The sequence below is a fragment of the Parasteatoda tepidariorum genome, chromosome 3 (genome assembly GCF_982258835.1).
Source record: "Parasteatoda tepidariorum strain Cologne lab strain chromosome 3, Ptep-v5.0, whole genome shotgun sequence".
NCBI classification, from domain to species: Eukaryota; Metazoa; Arthropoda; class Arachnida; order Araneae; family Theridiidae; genus Parasteatoda; species Parasteatoda tepidariorum.
The window spans coordinates 7,700,106-7,723,412 of NC_141757.1; the positions used below are offsets into that span (position 1 = coordinate 7,700,106).

The 23,307-nt window shown below is 28.8% G+C and overlaps 1 protein-coding gene across 22 annotated transcripts in view; it reads left to right on the forward strand.

Moving 5' to 3' along the window:
• Positions 1-23,307, forward strand: part of LOC147812737 (GPI-anchor transamidase component PIGS-like) — a 31,004-nt gene that overhangs the window by 1,978 nt on the left and 5,719 nt on the right. Inside the window, exons 2-8 of one of the 22 annotated variants that reach the window (XM_087158707.1) lie at positions 53-83; positions 2,102-2,217; positions 4,882-4,970; positions 6,541-6,706; positions 10,154-10,210; positions 14,501-14,626; positions 21,551-21,647. In XM_087158707.1, coding sequence (XP_087014833.1) covers positions 6,644-6,706; positions 10,154-10,210; positions 14,501-14,626; positions 21,551-21,559 — 255 coding nt within the window. In that variant the 5' untranslated portion in view covers positions 53-83; positions 2,102-2,217; positions 4,882-4,970; positions 6,541-6,643 and the 3' untranslated portion in view covers positions 21,560-21,647. The other 21 variants (XM_087158704.1, XM_087158714.1, XM_087158703.1 and 18 more) reach the window with 21 other exon arrangements.

Below are 23,307 nucleotides of genomic sequence, written 5' to 3' on the forward strand. Positions count from 1 at the left end.
TTTTCTTCTTCTTTTCCTATTTTGTTACTTAATTTTTTATGCATATTTTCAGCAAAAAATGGTATTTGAATTTTATGTAAAAGGTGAGTTACTTTTCCCTTTCATATCATTCAGTTTACTAAATATATAAGATCAGTGATTCTGTTATACTTTGGAAATTGTGGATCTTTAGGACTTCCATCCTTCTGGGTCTCTTTATATTATAATCGAGAGTTCTATTTAAGATATAAAATTTCAACTTCTTTATCTACCTATTAATATTCACATTTGTATTATTTAATCTATTGGTCGACAAAACAGATAATTTCGAACCAAAATAGAATTATATTTAAACAATTTAGGCTTTTACTTAGAACTATCAAGGTTTTTAATTAAACTATCAAAGCTTTTAATTAAACAATCAAGGCTTTTAATTTATATTATTTTATCTATTGGTAGACAAAACTGGGGATTTCAATCCGAGAAGAATTATATTTAAACAATCGAGGCTTCTAATTAGAACTAGTCAAACATCTGCTTTAAGGAAAAGTTACAAAGTAATTTGATACTTAGTATTATGCTAATTTTCTCCTTCATCTAAGAATAAAGGAGAAAAGGAATATTTGCTCTATGTATGTGTGTGTTCAAATTCATTAATCAGTAGGTTCATCCATTAGTATCGCGGGGTTCAGTGGTTTTTCAAGAGTTCAGAACATCAACCCATCACTGACATCTGTTTAACAAAAAACAATTATTTAGTTTCAAATATGAATTTGTATGTTGACACTTCCGGGTCTGTAAGATCTCTGCTTATTACTTGGGCTCACAGTGACCTCTCGTGGGGTTTTACCAATATGTTTAATCTTCGGTTTTAATTTTATCTCTATAAATCTGTTGGCGCTGTTTATTTACTGCACTAGAAAATTATGCATCCTGAGAGTCATGTCTTAACCAATATTTTATATGCTCCCTTTATGATGTTGACGCTTTATACGTCGGCGTGCACAACCTTTTTGAGTGAAGGGCCACTCACACAGCAAGTAGATTAATGAAGGGCACCTCGCATATTTAGTCATGTTTGCTTAAAATATCAGGGGTCTGTCTAGGTTTTTTTGAGAGGTACCTATTTTGTGTAAATGTAGACATAATTTGTGAAAAATTTAAAATTATATTAAAAAATCAGCACAAAAATATGAATTTATCGTTTCTTACAGGATACAAAAATAAAATTTTAGGAAAAAGTATTTTGTCAAACTTTTTTATATTTTCTAGAACAATGCTGATTTAACGACTGCCAGAGCGTTCAGCATCATAAGTGTCCATGTATAAATGCAGTGTATTACTCAATAATAGTTGATTTCCCAGGTGAAAAGTTTCTATAACACTTACCAAGTCACTGTTTTGTGTCAACAGCAATTTTCTTCATCAAACCAATGCTTAATCTGTTCATGAAATTCTTTTTTAGTCATTGTTTCAAAAATTTCAAAACTAGTTTCACCAAAATCACTTGCAATCTCTAAACTAATTATCAGAATATCATTTTTTTATCCGTGATTATTGAAGATTAAATTAATAGTATTTGCTAATGTTACTTGGCTATTGAATTTATTTTGAGCGACTCTGAGCAATGCAAAAGGAAAGAAAAAAGATATTTGGGGCTCTAAGCTGCAACCTATTCTGCTTATATATAAATCCTACCTTGTGTGTTATTTTTTTTTTCAGAGGGGGGTTTAGTTCAGATCAAATTTTGAAGGGATTTTTCAAAGGGTGTAAAGACAAACAAGTAATTAAAATCATCTACAACTATTTTTGGGCTAAAACTTAAGGCAGTTCGTAACACATTCCAATCTAAATAAAAAAATAAGCTGTTTTTATAATTTCAATCCCTCCTTTGCTCTTTCTGATATCAGCTATGTAGTGGGTGAGAGTTCGAAACTGTTTTTTTTCCTCCCTTGAAAATTAATTTGTGACTCTTTATGAGATGTTATTACTATTTTTTTTTTTCAAATGCCAATGATTTCTTAATTATGTGCCAATGATTCCTTAATTATGTATTAAAAGTGATTTTAACACCTTGTATGTGTGTTTCCAAAATGGTAATATCAATGCATTTATTTTTCAGGTTAAAGTATCTCCGTGTTATCAAACATTGAATGTACACTGGCAGTTACCATCTACTAGTTATGAGAAATGCAAAGAAATAGCTATTGCCCTGAATTCTATATCCCCACGACTGAGGTATCACATATTGTCATGCAGAAAAATATTTGTTAAATCTTTTTGTTATGAATATCTGTTATGGACTGAGCTTGGTAAAGAATTTTTGTTGACGTTGTCTACCATGCTCTTAAAGTTAATTATAGTTCTGCCTTTTAAATTGTGACTTTTTTCATTTTTCTTGGCAAAAGAATTCGAAAAACACTATTAGCTACCAGCTGATCATAGTCAAAATTTTGTATATAGCCCTTTCGAGGGGCCGTGAGTGAAAGACTTATTTCCACAATATTGATATTAAAGCTGCTTAGTGTTGGTGTAGTTTTAATAATCGGAAAATATGTCAATATAATACTCGATACCTATATTCAGGGACCGCAGACCTCCTATTTTTCCTACTTTTCCTATTATTTCGGCACCCCACCTTTTTTTCCTGTTATTTCCTACTTTTTCTTATATTTTTAAATTCATCTCCCATTTTTGCCATTCTCGCTTAAAACACGGCGTAAGTCAAGCAACGGAATTCAGACTCAAGGTCAAGTATTGAAACTGCACCTATTTTTCATTTCCTGCTTTTTGAATGGGGTAACGGAACTCAGGCTCAAGGTCAAGTATTGAAACTGCACCTGTTTTTCATTTTCTTCCTTTTGAATGGGGTGTGTAGGGGGGCAAAGCGTGGCAGAACATAAATTCTTTTTCAGTGCCTCTGTTTCTGTGTCTTATTGGAATGTGGAGTGTAATATGAGTGGAGTGTAATTTGAGTGAAGGAGAGAGATAAAACTGCCCAGCTTAAGGAGGAACAAGATTTTGATATACGTGTCTCATAATTATATTGCTAAAATCTCAATGAAAAGAGTGGAAAGCTAAAATATTTGTATTATGTTACACTTGGAGAATTCTATATAGAATAATTTGATCCACAATTTTTTTTTTTAATTAGTGTTTTTAAGATTTATATTAGTTTTGTGGAAAGGTTTTTTTTTTACTTCTCATGAAAATTACTTAAAAATGTTTTTTTTTTTTTTCTTCTTCAATACTCCTATTTTTTCCTATTTTTTTTAAAAAGCCCTCCTATTTTTCTTACTATTTTCTGAAAAATTTGGCTGCTGTCCCTGTATATTAGTATATTTGGGATTTATTATACCTTTTAACATTTGAGTTGTGTGCGAAATACATTTATCAATAGCAGCCAACTAAACCCGGAATTTTAAAAACAAATAAACTTCTTATGAGACCTTGATAAGGACTTAGGAGCATGACTATTTCTCTTTCTGATCTTTGATTTACTGTTTAAAATATTTATAAGTAGTGATGAAGAAAAGATTTCTTTAAATTCCAATTCATTAAAATATTAATATACTATTTAGCTGATAAATTATTTTTTTATTTCAGCTAATACGCATTATTAACAGTGATTAAGCATCATTGTTGTCAATAATAGTATGGCAATTTTTTATAGTTTCTCAAAACGTATGAATACCTTTACTTCATTGATTTTGTCTTATAGTAGGTACATGGTTTATTTCTTTTATTTCACTATGCATGTATTACCTAAATTAATTAACAATCATTGGCGTCAATAATAGCGTGTCAATTTTTCATGTTTCTCCTAAATGAATGAACGAATTACCTTTAAATACTTATATTTTTTTAAATACTCATATTTTTTTCATATATTTTTTAAAATACTTATATTTTTTTTTATCTAAGTATTTTTTTTTTAAATTTCAATTAGTGTTGATTTTAAATCATTCACTTTTACAGAAACACGTTTTAAAAGAGTTGGTATAAACAAAATAAGAACACTGTCTGAGATAACTTTAGGAATACTTATATGGTGACGTTGTCTATTTATGCTCTCACGTTAATGTTGAAGGTATCTGATAGAGCAAATATAAATAATTAAATATTAAAGTAGTATAATAAATTTCCTTTTCTTATTAATCAAATAATGTAATAAGCTAATAAATATCGTTGATGTTATCTTTAAAGTATTTGGATAATTAAATTGTCTAAAGTTAATTATAAAATAATGGATAACGCCTGACCAATTGAAAAATTTCATTTCGATTTTCACTCAATGATGTTGACGTTTTCGCTCAATGGGCTTTCTTTGTGCTTCAAATTTTTTGCATACCATATTGCTGTTTGGATGATTTGGCAGTCTATAAAAGACACATAACGGACAGGCATTCATTTATACATGCAAATAGATTAAATATTAATAAAATATAGTTTTCTGATTATATTTTTTGTTTCTCTTGTAACTCCTGTCATGTTTTATTTTCAAAGTTTCAATTTTTTCATTTACATAAATTTGTATTTTAATTTATGGGGAAAAATATGTAAAAATTTACCATATTTTTGTGTTCTATTTTTAATATAATTCTTATTTTCACAAATTATGTCTAAATTTTCACAAAGTAAGTACTTTTCATACAAACCTAGACAGACCACTGATATTTTAGTTCTCCTACAAGGAAACACTTTATAGTATTTGGCGAAACAATTTACTGTCCAGGGAAAATTTGATAAAATTTTCCTATTACTGCCAGAAAACTGATTTGTTTGAAAAGATAAATATCTTAAATACCATTTAGATTGTTTTATTGTTAATGTATTATTTTTTAAATAACAAGAAGAAAACACAGTTATATTTAATGGAAATATTTTTTTATTGATGCCTAGTCTTACTACTTGCTGGTGATTTATCTCCCCACCTTGAAGACTCTTTAACTATGAACAGTTGACTTCCAACTAATCCAACTTAGATGAAGGTTTATTTTAAATATTCTTTTTAATCACAATTTCTTATATGTTGTTTTATTTTATAACCGTCGTTGAACAGCCGACCCAGTTTCTTGGGTTTACTACTACTCATGTTCAACTCCGTAGCCTTAAAATTTTGAACCTAGAAAACCACCTGGATCAAGAATTGGGAGAAACTTTGCTTTCGTGGAGGACTTTTTGCGGAACTAACACGCATTTGCGTTGCATGGAGAGGAAAATCCCTCAGACCTCCCACGCTTAGCCTGATGGCAAGTGGATACCATTGAGGATATTTTACATCAGCACTGTGGTTAGTGAGAGCCGGATACAGAATTTGTATTGATCAACCATTGCTGGAATTCTAATTTCCGGAGTCACCCTGGCTCAATTTCTTATATGGTGATAAATTCTTTTTTTTTCTACTTATAATTTTTTGAAGGTCAATACAAATTCCGCATCCGGCTTACACTGATCACAGTGCTGACTTGAAATATTCTCAGTGGTAGACGAATCATGCGTTAAGAGTCTCCTTGCTATCAGGCTAACCGTGGGAGGTTTTAGTAGTTTTCTTCTCCATGTAACACAAATGCGTGTTAGTTCCATCAAAATGTCCTCCACGGAGGCAAATGTCTCCCAATACTTGATCCAGGAGTTCACTTCTCTTCTGCATTGGGTTCAAAATTACAAGGCTATGTAATTGAACATTAGTGGTGCTGAACCCAAAATTTGGGTCAGCTGTTCAATGCTGGTTATAAAATAAAAAGTAGTAATATGCACTCTCAACCAACATCTTTACTTTTGTCCAACGGGAGACTATTCTCCCGCATATGATTTTACTGCAATCAGCCGATAACTTCAGAATATACCAAAAAGGAAAAATCAATTAAAGGCTCTATTTGCATAAATATGTCTAACTGTAAGTGTGTTATGCATCCTTCATTTGATCATTTTTTGTCAAATTTATTTGTAATTATAAACATTAAATTCATATATTTAATTGTTTTTAAGTATAGAAGCAATAGTTTATGTATTTCTTTTGCAGTAAGTAAAATTTAAAATATATAACCCACCTACTCACTAAAAAAAAGTACTGTGATCTTAATACACAGCTCTCTCAGCTTCTCACAAAACAGCAATGAATCCGTTCATCGAATTCTATCACTGATATAATTATGGCGAGAGAGTACTGTAGTGCCTCTACCACTACAAAAGTACAATTCCAATTCACTAGTATATAAGACAAATTAACTCGATTCTATGTTGGGGTACCTTTTTATAGATGAAGGTTGTCATGGTCAATAACTTCTTTCCCCACAGTCTTTTTAACTATCAATAAGATATTAATTTTCTATTGCTGTTCAATTTTATGAATTAACATAATAAAAAACATTTCAAATTCAAGCAGGAGTGATTATATTCCAGGTTTTTCGTATTATCTATATTATTTATAGTATATTTTACGACAGTTATCATGAAATTTATATTATTTCATGAGATCTACTGGATTTTTTCCTGTCCATGTATTTTGTTAAAGGTATCTGATGTATATGAAGTTATTGCATATTCTGTATATTTCAGGAAAGGCTCTTCTTTCCAATGCCTTTCTTTTGCCCCAGTGGGAAGGCTTCATAACCCTTCTTTGCCTGAGAATTCATCTTTATCCTACACTCTGCACATTGATATGTCAAGTGTCGTGAATGTCTTTTTGAGTCAGTTTTGTCTCTTACTCGGATTGCTGAATGTTGTAAGTCTAGTTCATTTCGTTTATTATTTTTTAAAAGTCTGAATAGGTATTAGCAATTTTTTAAAAAGCCTAATCTTAAAAAAGTTACTTATCTAAGGAAAGCAGACAGTTTCAAGAGAAGGTGTGCCAAGAAAATTTGAAATTGCCTAAAAAAAGTTGCATAAATCTGAAATGCATAGCTGCCAACTCAACTGGATTTTGCCAGTTTCTACTGGTATAGTAAAATTTTTCTAGTTTTTGTACATTTTAGAAAATTACCTGAAATTAGGTAAGTTTTCAAAAAGATCCCTAATAAAATAGACTTTTTGCACACATTATTGCTTGCTGGAATATTTAAATACATAATAAAGCGAGCCATTTATAAAAATCAGTTTAAAACTTTTTTTTTTGTTTATAAAATTTTGAGTTTATTATTATTCAGAACCCCCTTTCCAAATTAATTTAAAAATCTTTTAACTTTCTTTGATTTAAATGCCTGTTACTACTCCATATTTGGATTTTTACGAAACAAAATAAAAGAAATTAACATTCCTTTAAGAAGATTGAGAAATTTAAATTCATGAAGGAAGTCAGAAAATAGGAATTTCATAGAAAAAAAACAAAGATTATTGAAATTCCATAGTCTGAAGGGGAACGTTTCCATAATCTCAAATAAAAATAATTTTAATTTTTCATCAAATGTCAAACAACTGGGAAAAAACTCTCCTATTTTCATTAATTCCTTCCTTCACAGTGAGTTAACAAGAATTGTGTATTTCGAGTCACATATAACTAATATTTATGCTAGCCTATATCTTATTAATAATAGATAATTCATCACTTTGGTTACACTTTCACGTGCGAATGTACACTCGTAAATCAGTGATGGTATTTCAAAGAACGGAAACATATTTTCAATGTACTAAATTTCCTAGAGGAAATAAAAGAGCATTAAACACTTAACGAAATCGCAAGTATTTAACAGTTTGTATTTCTTAAATTAAATACTCATTGTCGAGAAAAGCATAAAAAATTGAAAATCAAATGAACAAATTCAAAAAAAATAATAATTTAGAATTACAAACTGGCTCATGTAAATATAAATAAGTATTTCTAAATAGTTCTTTATGTTTAATATTAGCCATTTTTTTTTATTCTTAACCATTTTGTATATAATGATTTCTCCAGCAAAGTTCAGTCCCTTAGAGTAGGGAAGTAACCCCGTGGCAACTCAGGGATATTGTCGCAGAATGATACCGAGTTCTTGCAGATCGATTTTTTCTTTGGGTAGTAAAAAATTTTGGTTTTCTTTTCTGCGGAAATTTTCCAAAGATTTTATCTTTTCCTCAGAATTATATTCAAAAGATGCCTTTCTCGTGCATTGAAATAGCTAAAAATACTTTTGATTATGCTCATAAAAGCTTATGCTCATTTGAGAACATTAAAAAAATAAAGAATAATAAAGTAAAAGTAGTTTTCTTTTCTGCAGAAATTTTCGTTCTATTTTTAGTGCAGTTATTACCTATGAATTTCTACACAGTTTTTGAAATCCTATATTTTTAATTCGATATTTATTATAACAACTGAATCAAAATGAAAACACGAATTAACTAACTCCTTTTTGAATATTCGGATTCGCATAATTTCGCCGTCGATCATTCTCCGTTTTGGTAATTACAGCTACGGATTTCACGATTTTTTATTATTTATTTTTAATGTGATGAGAATATACAAAATGGACGAAAAGAAATAATTAGTGTATTCCCCCCTACAAAATGCTAGAATATCGCCCATAATGTTAGAATAAAAAAATATTATATATTCAGTTAAAAAAAATATTTTATTTTATCCGGATTTATTTTTTTTGATGCTTCTGTTACATTAAATTAGTAATATGTATACTTGTTATTATTAAATGTATCTAGCAAAAAGATAGCCGTAGGGGGAAGTAGTCACTACATTTAAATAAAGTAGTTGTAAACATTTGTAACAAAGTAATTGTAAGTGTCGTAAACTACAAAAATAATGTAGTTTTCCAAACTACTAATTAAATGATTACAAAGATATTGACACACAAATTACAATGAAGAGAAAAACACGCATCAGATTTTAAGTAAACTCGGTATTAAAATGTCTGTAAGAAGATGTAGAATAAAAAATAAATAAATAGAACTAAAAAGTTCCAATTTTGACTTAAACGAAAAGCAAACTCTCCTTAAATTGGTGTTTACTTAAAAATTTTACAGATATCAAACTTAAATTAATGAAATAAAAGATAATTTTTCTTTATGTTGTTACAATCAACGCTGTTTTGTATCCCCTTGGCAGAATCATAACGACATTGTCGCAGAATAGTACCAAATTCTTGCAGAATTTTTTTTTTTTTTTTTTGTGAAGTAGAAAATTTTGGTTTTCTCTTCTGCTGAAATTTTTGAAAGATTTTATCTTTTCTTCAGAATTATATTCAAAAGATGCCTTTTTTGTGCATCTGAGTTCGAAAAAAAAAATGCTTTTGATTTTTTTATTCTTGTTTGAGAATAATGAAAAATAAAGAATAATGAAGTAAAAAATTTAGTTTTCTGCTGAATTATATTTTTAAGCATTTATTACTACTGATTTTCACATAGTTTTTAAAATCCAATATTTTTAAAATGTTATTTATTACAATTGAATCTCAAAATGAAAACATGCATTTAATAATCCCTTTTTGAAGAGTCTGATTCGCATGATTTTGCCATGATCTTTTTTTCAATAATTATAGCTGCGGATTTCACACTTTTTTATTGTTATTTGTTTTAATGTGATAATGATATACAAAATGCAAAAAAGGAAATAATTAGTATGTTTTTCTCTGACAAAATGCGAGAATTTTGCCCATAATATTAGAATAAAAAAACTATAACTCAATTAAAAAATTTTTTTTTATTTTATCCAAAAAATGGGGGTTTTTGTCGCAGAAAGCCCAAAACCATTCTGCCACAGGGTTTTGTATGGACCTCAATGATGGCAAGTTTTCTATAATAATGGCCAATACAGAACATAACCATTTATTTAGTATCCATAAAACCGAAAATTTAGCTCGATTTTCCCTCTATTTTGAACTTGAGCCATGGAGAAAATTTTTCGCATCCTTGAAGTTGAGTAGAGGAAAATGGGGGTTTTTCGAGCGAAAACTTCAACATTTCTTCTGTGACCTGGAAGATCTTTAGATCAAGAGAGGGCAGGTAAAAGACATATGTCTTATTGTCCCTTGTGTATTGGAAAGATTTGGTGGTTTTCAGATTCTTATATACTTTCTGATAATTTGAAATCCTTAGTGTGGACACTGTTTATGATATTTTTGTGCACTCACAATTTAACAACTTCAAGTTAGATCGTAAATTTTAGTTTAGATAAAAAGGAATATTACGATAAAGGAATGTATATGTTTATATATATTTATAAATAGAAAACATTTTCTCTTTTCAGGGTGATCTTAAGAATGAATCCTTTTTAGAACTGACTGGACTCATTATTCGTGAAAGGGTAAGATTATACAATCCTGTGATTCTTCTAATTTGCAGGATTCTGTGAATCTGGAAACCATTGATTCATGAATTTTCACGAATGAATAATTTATATCCCAGCAAAACTTTCTCAGAGTTCTCCTTATCTAAAATTTAAATTTTGCCACTTATGCAAAATCTCGTTAATGAGATATTTATTCCCCCCTTACCAGTACCTTCTTTTTTTCTATAATTCACGCACAATGACTTTTACGCAGCTTTGTAAAATAATTTAGTTTTCTTCCTATATAATGATATTCTGTACACAGATGCTTAAATGCCTGATATTTAGAGAGTTATTTATGGTTTTAAATCTACTGCCAAACGAAATTATATAAACTATTTAATGATCTGTCCGGGGTAAATTTACTACCGATTAGCTGTACCTTCACAAATTCATGCAAAGCCCTTTCTCTTTGCAATCTATGGAAAAGAGGAGCTTTTCTGCCAGCTGCCTTCTACGAAAAGTAGCATATGTTTGGTCAGATAGTGCAATGTAGTAAGCCTAACAGGTCATTTATGCCATATCGAATTGAGCTTTTTTAACTGAGTTTTTTATAATGAAGAGATGAGGCTCTCCCTATAAACTTTACAGGAAGTCAAAATTCAAACATTATCTTAAATACTATTGTAAATTTATTCTAACAGACCTTTATTTTTCATGAATAATTTTTTTTTTCGTGAAACTTTTTTCTGTATGACCCAGTAGAAAATGTTCTCATAATTAAAATAACTTTTAGTACTAGTACTATTAACTGCATGTTTTTATAAAATCAAGTTGAAATTTAACTATGGACAACGATTTTTATGGATTTTGAAATTTGGATAAAATTTTTTGCTCAAAATTTTACAATAGCAAAATTATTTTTGAATATATGGGGGAATATATATAGAAATTTACCAGTCATAAATGAGTTTTATTTGTAGTGACAAATTTTGAAACTGTTTTCTTATGTTACCATATTTTTGTGTTGATTTGTTAATATAATTTTTAATTTTCACAAATTATGTCTAAATTTTTACAAAATAGGTACTTCTTAAAAAAAACCTAGACAGACCCCTGCTATTGTGACAAAAAATGTATTTGAAACTGTTTGCAAAGAAGTAATTAAATTTATTGTTGTGCTGATGTTGACTGAATTGTTTTTCTCTAACAATCTATTATTTTTGTGAAAAAATTTTTTTTTACTTGTATTGAAAAAACTTTTTTCGAGTATTGTGTGACTAAAATTTAATTACAGTCAGACCTCTATTTAACGAAATCGCTAAATCCCGAAAAAAAGTTCGTTATATGGAAAATTTGTTAAATAGAAAATCATCTTTTGAAATACTTACACAACGTAGAATAGGTTTTTAATTCACGCAATTAATTAAAATTGCAATTGATACACCTTTATCTTGTAAATTATTATCTATTATTTATTTTCTAAATCTTACCCACAAAAGAAATCTGCAATGAAAGTAAGAATAGAACAAAACATTATCCAGTGTTATACTATCATGCTACATATATTTTCCCCTGAATAAAAATGCTAAATTTTTATATATTAAAATTATTGCTGCATTTATTATAAATGTAATTTTAAACATACATTTTCACATGCATTCTTAATTTTAATTGCTATTGATAAAGTCTGTTAATTTTGTCTGAGTTTTTTGTTTGAAAAAGTGTTTTTTCTCATAATAGGTCTCACATTTTTGTAATGTACCAAAAATTCCTTCAGGCGTATTCTCCTCAAACTGCAATCCACGTTGAATTGTTTCAAATGATTTTAGCATTTCATCATATGAAGGTTTGCTAATTTCTTCATCATTTCCGTCTTCCTCTCAATTTATAGCTGTATTGTTTTTATTTTTCACACAGTCCAAAATATCTGATTCAGTCAATGTTTCGGTGGTATCAGCTTCAGAATGAATAGAAAGAAAATCATTTATCTGTACATCATCATTAATTTCGATGTTCTCTCTTAGTTGTACCCACATTTTTTTAAATTCCTCTAAAGGAATATCATCCTCGTCCCCACTTTCCCAATTCTCAGCATTGACAAAGAATCCAGCTTTAGCAAAACTGTTACGAATGGTACGATCTGTAACATCATAGTTCCATGCTTTGGAAATTTCTGTTATGCTTTCTCACAAATTGATCTTTGGCATTGATTGCTTATTTTCAAGCGCAGTGATAATTTTTCATACAATTCTTTTGCAGTAGTGCAGTTTAAAGTTTTGAGTCACCCCTTGATCCATTGGTTGTAGCTTCAATGTAGTGTTTGGAGGCAAGTAAAAAACTGCAATGTTTTTCAGTTTTTTTGTTGATTTCCTTCGAAAGGGCAGGGCAATTGTCGAAAATTAGAGCAATTTTGCGATGCTCTGCAATCATAAATTTGTCCAACTTTTGAATCCATTTTTCACAAATATCTGCCATCATCCATGATTTTTTGTTAAATTCATAATCAACCTCCAAAGATTTTGTGCCCTTAAAACATCTTGGAGTTTTGCTTTTTCCTATAATTAAGGATTTTAATTTTTGATTGCCTGTCATATTTGCCCCTAGCATGATAGTTATTCTTGCTTTGCTGTGTTTTCCTCCAAAGCATTTTTCATTTTTAAATGTTAGGGTCTTTTGAGGCAAACATTGAAAAAATAAAGCTGTCTCATCATTATTAAAAATGTTTTCTGGCTTATAATCTTTTAAAATTTTATTAAGAGTCTCTGCAATCCAACTTTTACAGTCCTTATCACTGACGTCATTACTTTCACCAGACATAACTTTTCCTACAATTCCTTGTTTTCTTTTAAACTTGTCAAGCCATCCACTACTTCTTCGAAATTCATCGTGTCCCAATGCCTTTGCAAATTGCATTGCTTTCTCGGTTATTAAAGGTCCAGAGATCGGCACGTTTTTATCTCGCATTGCGTGTATCCACTTCAAAACTGCCTCATTCTCATCTTCATAGACACATGTTTTCAAACGTTTTGAAAAAGGATTTGGTAAATCATTGTTTTCAATCTTATCATGGTTTCTTATTATTGTTGATAAGCTTCTTGAAGGAATACCAAATTTTGATGCAATATCTTTTTTTTTCACACCTCTATCCACTTCTTGAAGAATTAAATTTTTTTCTTTGATGGTCAGGCACTTTCGCTTCGACATTTTGCAGCCGCAAGAAAAGCAACAAGCAGCACTCTGATCACCAATCTAAAAACAGGAGGCGATTTCGAGAACAGAGCTCTACTGAGTGAACAACAAGAATGTTGAAAGTTTTTTTAGAAAGGAAGGTGGGGATAATAGGACATGTCAATAAGGGACCAGGGACCACACACTTTGATGACCCATTCCCTTTATCTTCTCTGCTCATTTCCTATTCAAGGAATTTGACCCTTTCCCCCCTTTTCTAGAGGCGTTGCATTTCCTGTATGAAATGCAAACAAAAAGGGAAAGGAATTTTACTGCTTTCTCTAAAAGTTAAGGGGATGCAAAAATCAGTTCAAGGTCATTTCCCCCATAAAATGCGTTAACAAGTTAATAATTTTCTCAAATATTTTGGGAAATGAGGAGAGTAGATCTCAAAAAAAATCTCGTTAAATAGAAAATTCACTTTACTATTTGGAAGTTACTTAACGAAGAAATTTTCGAAATGTTCTTGGTTCCACAAAAAAATTCGTAAAATGAAAGTTCGTTAAATAGATGTCCGACTGTGGTTATATAAGTCCTTTAAGAGGGCACCAAACAGCGGGGGGGGGGGAAATTTTATCGTACATTTACTTTCTCATTCATTACTAATTTAAAAAAGAAAAATTTAATTCATGCAAATCTAAAGTAAGTTATGCAGTTTCAACTGCTGATAGAAATACTTCAAAATATTAAAATGCGAACAAATTAATAGAAGAGAACTTCACCAATTGCTTAATCCTAAGTTATCTTCTCACAATTTGTTTACATTTGTGTATTTTAAAATTTTCTTTTCAGTATTTAAAACTTCATGGCTTACTCAAGGTTTGTCTGAACTCACTTTTTCTACACTTTAAATTTCAAATTAGTAATGAATGAGAAAGAGAATTTCTCCTTCTTTACTAAAGAGCATCCTCTTAACTAAAATCATAAAAATTGGCCTTTAAAATGGTAATAACATATTATTTTTAATAGGAATTTACAGTATTAAATTATTGATTTCGAAGGTGCTTTTATGAATAAATCTTTTACTTAATTGTAGTATTGTTTTGTTTTAAAAAAATAAATATGTTTGCATATTAATAATAGTTTCTTTTTAAGGAGGATTTTTTGTTGCGCAAAAATGTTCAAGAAGAGATATCTACATCAATGTCCTCACTTTCATCCTTAAATCATTTGTTACAAAAAATAAGAAATATTGTCATTCATGATGATATTGGTCAGAAGGTGAGAGGAACATTAGATATTCCTATGTAAAGAGTTTTTATTAATTATAAAAGATTCTTAATTATCCAAAATGAGATATACTTTGTGCTTGCCAGAAAACAACATGAATGAAGCAGAAATAAAGTAAAGAAATGAACATATTATAGTTTTGGCTCTCTTAACAAGAACCATATGTATATCATTTTATCCTTGGTGACTTTATGTTTGAATTTAGATCACTGTGGATAAAATAATTGACATACTATAGTTTCGTTTCCTGGTAAGAGAACCAAAACTATAATATGTCCATTTCTATACTTTATTTGTGCTTTATTAAAGTTGTTTTTTGGTTTATATTTAATTTGGCCGAATAAAGAAAATATTTCTTTTATCTGCACTGTTTAATTTTAACTACCTGTGGGCATACGTTCAGGGGTAGGAGATGACTGTAAGGTCGGTCACAGATCTCGTCGCCATGGTCGTGGAAGCGGCAGCACTTTATTTTCACACACTGTCCCATTTTCATTGGAAACATGAAACGCATCAAATCAGACCAATCTATGCTTTTAGTTTATCTCCAGTTTTCCAGTAGTTGAGCCTGTTATTTTTCAACTTCTTGTTTAATAAATTCTGCAAAATGTTCAAAAGTTTGTTATTGGCCTATGTCGCAGAGTTTTGATGTTTAATGGCTGAGACTTGAGAGATTTTGCGAGGTGTGCTCAAAGGTGTAAATGAAAACAATAACTGGAGATTTAACATTGAACTGTACAAGATTTATAAGCAACCTGATATTATTAAATACATAAAAATGAATGTGATTCGAATGAGCAGTGACAATACATTAAAAAAGATATTGCATTTTAGACCAAGAAAGCGGCGAAGGCCGCTGGGCTGATTCGGTGGAGTCAGTTCTTGCAATTAATGAAAAGAGTTGGAGATCAAAGATAAATTGGAAGTTGCTATGGAGAAATCTTTAGAGGAAGGCATTCACCCACATTGAGCTGTCTTTCCAACTGTGATGATGTTTTTTCTAAAGTTACTGTCATATAAGATTCTTCTAAAAGTAAAGACATGTGTTGTTGGCTCAGACACGTGTCTCAGTTATGTGTAGCTATTAGTATGTTCTGTTAACTTTATCATCTAAATCATTTGTTTCATATTCATCAAATAATTGTTTATTTCTGCAAAAACATTTTGTTTCCTTATTTCAACTACTGCTTCACTTTCTATGCAATTTTGTTGACTGTTTGAAAAAAAGTCATATCCAACAACAGTTTTGAACGGCTCCGTGAATCCAAACGTAAACATTTTGAAGTTAGCATATATTAAAGGAATTTTCAACATATTCTGTAATTTAACCAATTTCTTTAAGCCGTGATGGCCCAGGAGATAGAGCGCTTGCCTTCCTATGAGGTGAACCGGATTCTAATTCCACACCTGGCCTGCAGCGGCCACAGTGCTGACATGAAATATCCTCAGTGGTAGATGGATCATGGATTACGGTCCCCTCGCCATCAGTCTAACCGTGGAAGGTTTTCGTGGTTTTCCTCTCCGTGTAACACAAATGCAGGTTAGTTCCATCAAAAAAGTCCTTTTATGAAAGCAAAAATTCTCCCAATACTTGATCCAGAAGTTCTCTTCTCTTCTGGATTGGGTTCAAATTTGCAAAGCTACGTAGTTGAACATTAGTAGTCGTAAACCCAAAAATAGGGTCGGTTGTTCAGCGACAGTTATATAATAAAATAAAAGTGATGTTATAATCTCCATAACTGCCAACTTTCACTCATTCCAAAAATGGATTTTCCAAGTGTTAGTAAAACAATTACTGGAAAACAAACTTACTCAAAAATATATTTATATTTTTACCAGAATGAAATTTGCTATTGTAAAGATAATTATGCTTTGATATATTTGTTGTAATTATTTATATGCAGTGGTGGTAAAACTCATTTATAATTATTATTATAAATAGAAAAGTTTAATGGAATAACATGCGTTTCGCTTCCTCTTTAAATATGAAAATAAAATCTCCCGGGAAAACCGGAAAGAGTTGGCAGCTATGTATCCTTTTCAAAGTCATTCCTTTTTCCTACTCTATGCTTATCGTTAGTGATCGCAGCTTAAATTTTCAGGCACAAGTTCCTGTGTTAAACTCGCTCATCATGATATGACAGATCAGCTCATTAAGTTTGATATTAACCTTTTACCCTGTGGCAGAATTTTTTTGTTCTTTCTGCGACAAACTTCCCTAGCACTATTATTTTGCTTTCAGATACTTTTAACTATAACAATTACTAATTTAAAGTAATAAAAACATTGTGTTTGCAAAAGAAAGTATAGAATAAAAACGTATAAAAAATTTTAATTGTAAAATGTAATATTTTTCAATTCTAATACTATATGGGATATTCTCGCATTTTGTCGGAGGAAAAATTCACTAATTATTTCCTCTTTAGAATTTTGTAAATATTCAGGGGTCTGTCGAGGCCAAATTTACTACCATTTAGCGGTACCTTCACAAATTCATAGAAATATGTAATGTAAAAACTGGTAATTTGGATGGTGAGTTTATGCATAAGAAAGCTCAAAGCTGAAATTTCTGTGTGAAAGAAATGATAAAGTAAGTTTCTACAAATGAAAGTTTAGTAGCCTTTGATACTAAAATGTTTTTTTCTTTTTTTTAAGTATTTATAGAAATGTGATATTTTTAACTTAACTGTAAGTTTTTATATATATATATATATATATATATATATATATATATATATATAGATAGATATAATTTTGAACCTAATTTAAAGGTTCTTATGCTAAACTGATTTTTTTAGTTGAAAGTACTAAAATTAATGCATACATTTAACTTGAGAAAGTCAGTTTTCTTTCAAATATTCAAATTATTTTAAAATTCGAAAGGAAAATTTTTAATTTTCAAACTTTTGCAAAGATCTTAAATTTTGCGAGATTTTATGATTTTTAATTATTTATTAATGGATGTATACTGCCTTGTAATCTTGTAATACGAACTCCCCCAAACAAAGAGTCTGAGATTTTCTGTTATGGACTAGAGCAAAACAATTTGTAACAAAAGAGAATTTAACATACGGTTTTTAAAATTTTTAGACAAAAATCCTATGTCAATTAGTTTGGGAAATTCCACGGGCTGCACATTTGTTAGATAACATAAGTAAAGAAAATTTACTGGAGGCAAATAATGGTCGGTTGTAGTTTTATGATTTCTAAAACATTACAAATTTGTTATCGAATGAAATAAAGTTAGAGTATGATAGTTTATTTTCTTTTTACACATTTTTGTTATTGCTTCAAATAATAAAATAATGATAATTTTTTTTTTAAATAATACTGTACAAAATAAACTATAGTATTACAGTACAAAATTATAAAAAAAATTATATTAGAAAAGGGATAAATGCATTTTCAGTCTTAATGTGAAATTTGACATTGTTGTGAGCAAAAGTATCAGCATCACGTGAAATTTTCTCAGCTGCAATTCTCAAACAGGGTTCCCACGGTCCTTAAAAGTCCTTAAAAACTGCTTAATTTTTTATTTCGGAAAGTAAGGGCTCTTTAAAGTACTTAATTTTGGTAAAAGGTTTTTAAAAGTCCTTAATTTTTCAGCCTAAATATTTTGAACAATGGGAACAATTTTCAGTTTAATTTTTTGAAGCAAAAAGTCGTTCTTTTGTCTCCTAGAATTAGATCATGTATCGAAGGGAGAGAGTTTTCGAGAGAAGTGTGTGTGAGGGGGCGACAGGCATGGGGAAGAAAGCAAGTTCGTTCATTATTATATTCTGCATTTTGCTTAGAGTGAAGCATTCTAATAGAAAAAAATACTGCATGGACAAAGGGGACTCTTGGAAGAGATAGTGCTTTTTGTTAAGGGGGCAGTTTTAGGGTAAAGTAGAACTAACCTTCAAAAACCTCAGATTTATAGAAATTCAATTCTACTGGTAACGCCTCATTATTATAGTAACTTATTAACTTATCGTAACGAAGTAAAGCCCTGAGAAAAGAAGTATCAGAATTTTTTTTTAACTAGAGTCTATATCAAAAACTATTTCCAAAAATTTTGAAGAATTAAATAACTTTGTAACTGTAAATATAAGGTAACTGTAAATTTATAGAAAGCAGTAGCATTTTTTAAAATTCATGATTTTATTAGAAATTAAACTGATCAGTGATAAACAGGATTTAAAAAATCCCAGCCCACCTAGGTTTTCCATCCTAAACCTGGAGTTCATTGGATTTTTAATGAAAATACTGTTTTTTTTTAAATACATTAAATTTTTTTTTCCTCAGTACTAAATAAGAATACATGTTTTGCTTCGAACAAAAAATTTAAATATTTGGTAACTATTTATAACTTTTGTTGTAATGTAATTTTTTTTTAATTAAAGTTTTAGATTGTTATGCTGTTATTTTTTATTTCTTAGGGATAAGCAGATTGTTATATAAAAGTTTAAATCTACTCAATAAACTTTTTGCTTTTAATGTCGATTAGAATAAAATTCAAGCTTAGATTTTAATAATCATTTTATTCAGTTAACATTGCAACTTAATATGCTGTTTGTTTTTTTTACTTAAATTTTTAATTAACTTTTGATTGCTTTAAAATTTGTTCATGTTTTTGGCCAGATTGTTTAGTAATATTATGTAAAATTAATTCCTAATAACAGTTTTGGCTGGAAATAATTTTATGTAAAGCTGTTTAGTAATAATTTCAAAATGGTTAAGTTACATATGCTTTTCATAATATTTTTCAATATTTTTTTACAAAACTTTACCTGATAAGATGATATTACAGGTTTACTTTATAATAAAAGTATAGTACTTTCAGTTTTAAACTGTTAATTAAAAATGAAATATCAAATCATATTAATAGTAGAGAATAATATTAAGAATGATAGAGGATTATAAAGAAGTATTACTAGTAAATACCTATAAGTGATCAAAAAATAAATAACTTATCAGTATTTGTTAGTTAAGGAACCTTACCAATTTTTTGACCATAGAAATGTATTGATACCTTTGAAAAGTCGTTCTAGACCCTTTCATTTATGTGTTTCACCGAGAACTAATAAAACACATTGGTTTGAAAAGTAAAAATTTTCTCAAACGTAATTATATTTTTATTTAATAAAAACTTTCATAAAAATATTTATTTAAATGATTTTTTAAAAAAATTAAATTAAGTCTAATAAACAAAAGGGGAATAATTTAAGGTGCTTGGATGTTAGTTTGGCATGTTTTTACTTGAAATAGAACTTAATTTAACATGACATAGTAAGAAAACTACTCTCATGCATAACTCTAATTCAACTTTTTGTTTTAATTCCTTTATAAATGAAACATTTTATTAATGGAAAAAAAGAATATTTTTGGGCATAACTGAATATTTAGCAAACTTGGTCCACAACTGAATATGTGATGCCTATCTAGTAGCAAAGTATTGTTGTAATAATATTTTCATTGTTTCTCCTAAATTTTTCTATTTTCTCTTTTCTTTTTAATAATATGAAAAGAATTGCAAATCTTAATTTTGACACTTAATTTTACAATTCAATTTAATGAAATTATTAAACTTGGATTATTAATATTCGATAAATGTCTTCAATCGGAAAATATTTTTAAAAAAACCGCAACTCGGGTTTGCAAAAATTGCTTGCTTCTACTTTGGCAAGCTCTGTTAATTAATACAATTATTTCATTACTTACATTATAATAAAATTGTTTTCTGTTATTTTTTTTTCATTTATTGAATTTTGTTTTTAAGAAATTTAAATGATTCGCCTTGTCACTGGTGGTATAGGAATATTTGATAATAAACAATACTATTTTTAAAGCTCTTAATTTTTCAAAAAAGTCCTGAATTTTTTTAAAAAAAAGTGCTTAATTTTTGCTTTGTTAAAAGAGTTGCAACTCTGAATTATATAGTGAACATATAATGGAATGAGAATAAATATTATAGATATTGATTGTACATGATATCTTAATTCATACATAATTATTAATTAAATATAATGAACATCTCTGCATGTTCAATAAAATCTTTAACTATTTACTTGGAATGCTTAGAAACAAACATTTAAAATTTATTATGTTTTTTCTTTATTTCAAAAGCATAATAATGGTTTAATAAAGATAAAAGTTGATTTTTTTGTACTTTCTAAGACGTATAAGAAACTCACACATTGAAAATAGAAATGAACATACCACATGCTTCAACAGATATGTATATTTAATTTCATGAATATATACAATGCATCTAGAAATTACATTCATTAACTATAAAGCTAATCATATTGTTTATCATGCCTTACATTTTGCAAAAAGTTATTTTATCAACTTCATCATTATGCTATTGTACATTTAAAAGGCATAAATATGACTAAGATAGTTATTCTCCTCATAATCATTTAATTTATTAATACCTTTAATACTTTTTATACCATATTTTTTGTTTCGTACATATAAGAATGCATGTAGAATATATTTAAGAAATGCACTCATCTTTGGGCGAAATTAGATCATTTCATGGAAAAACCTGGAAAAAAAACCAATTAGCCCCAAACATAATAAGGTCTTTTCATATAAAAGGAAGCCACAGGGACTGGATTGTGAACCCAGCCAACTACTATCCTCTTAAGTTATTTTGTACTTTTCAACTCATAGCCTGGTTAGGGAATAAATTGTTTGACATTCGAGTTTTATTAAGACTTGCCTTTTATTTCCACTGCATATAAGCTGACGTGGCTGGGTTTTTGCAAACCAGCCAGCTACCATCCTTTTAAGGGTTTTTGTACTTTTAAACTCCTAGCGTGGATAAGATATGAATTGTTTGACATTTGAATTTTATTATCCCTATCTTTTTATTTCTGATTACTATATCTATTGAAACTATGTTTTTAATGTTTTTGAATTTGATAGAAGCAGTAGCAAAAAAAAGTAAACAAGAAATTGCTGTTGAAATGAACCTTTCAGAAGCTGCATTTCTTGCAAGATTAGGAAGATACTTTTGATAATGGTAAATAATTATTTGTTCACTATGAGTTTTTTTTTTTTTATTTATTTATTGCTTGATCAAAACTGTTGGTAGATTTTGTATTTTTTTTTAAAAATTCTATTTCTTTCGTGCTCCTTGTTAAAAAAAATTTTTTTTTACTCCAGATATTTACAATAAATTTGCTTTTTTAAAAAAAATTTCATTTCTGAAGACCAACTACCAAACATTTTTTTTCTAGAAATTTTATACCATCGTTTCATTTTTATGTACACAACATTAGTGCTTTTTAGAAACAAAGAATTTTGCATTAAACGACCCAATTTAAATAATCATCAAATGATTTATCAAAAAACTAGATTTTCTCATTCTATATTTTTGATTTTTATGATCTTTTTGTTTTAATCCAAGGCTCCTAAAAATGTAAACACTGTTCTTTTCAATTTTATGTACATGGTAAATTAAAAACAAGATTTGCATGTTTAAATACCGAAACTAATTTTAAGGAAACTTATTTATTTATGGTTTTTAACAAAAATTCAATTTCATTACCAAGGGTAGGAGAGATGAGCAAATGCCTACTTGGTCTAATCTTATAATAGCTCTATCACAGTACCATCTTTACACAAGGCACACCCGAGCAGTACCCAGGGGGTGCTTGAGAATCATACTTTTTATAAATTGTATTAAAAATAAGCAAGAATAAACAACATTTTCTTATATATTGTGTGAAATAAATATATTCTATTGTATAATATGGGCATTTTATTTATTTTTTCTACAAATAGTAATTGATTATCATGCAAACACCAATAATTTGAATAGCTCCTCACCGAGAAATATATATTTTTATACTTGTTCAAATTTTCAATCGTTAAAATACTTTTTATTCCTCCAATTTAAAATGCATTTTTTTTAAACTTGTGAATTTTATATTTTTATGGAGTTTTTTCAGATATTAATTCATTAATTAAATTTAATGAATTAATTTTAGTTTTATATGGGAAAAAATTATAATTATTTAATAAAAAGTAACTAAAGTAAGATTTTTCTTTGTTAACCTAAGTAGGAATTGACTTTATTTTGTGTATTAAACTACTTGTTGAATAGTACTACTTGTTTAGGAATCGGTTCAAGTATTCATACTTAACAGTATTTGATTAAAAATGGATGCTATTTGTATTTGGGAATTTAATATGTATTTTTTATAGTTTATATGTATGTGATTAGTTAATTAGTAGTAATAATAAAATTTGAAAATGATAATAGGGGTCTGTCCCTGGTGACTGGGTAAAAAAAAACTTACTATTTTTGCTGTAATAAAAGCTTTTTTAAATTTAAAACAATTTTAATCATGAAGTTAAGACTGCAAGTATGAATTCTTTATTGCCTTTTTGTGCGAGGTTTAGATAATGATAATTTCAGGTTTAGATAATGGCATTTTCTCAAATGCCGTTTTTTGGCATGTATTACTTTTCTTGCCGGGATGTGATATATATATATACAGTCAATTCGCTATAACTCGAAGTACGATAACTCGAATATTACTATAACTCGATTTTTTTATGAGGTCCCGACCCTTTTATCTTCAATTTCATATTAATTATTCTCTATTACTTGAATTTTACTCCCTTTAACTCGATTGTTTTGGGATCTTTTAAAGCAAGAAAAAAAAACCTAGGAG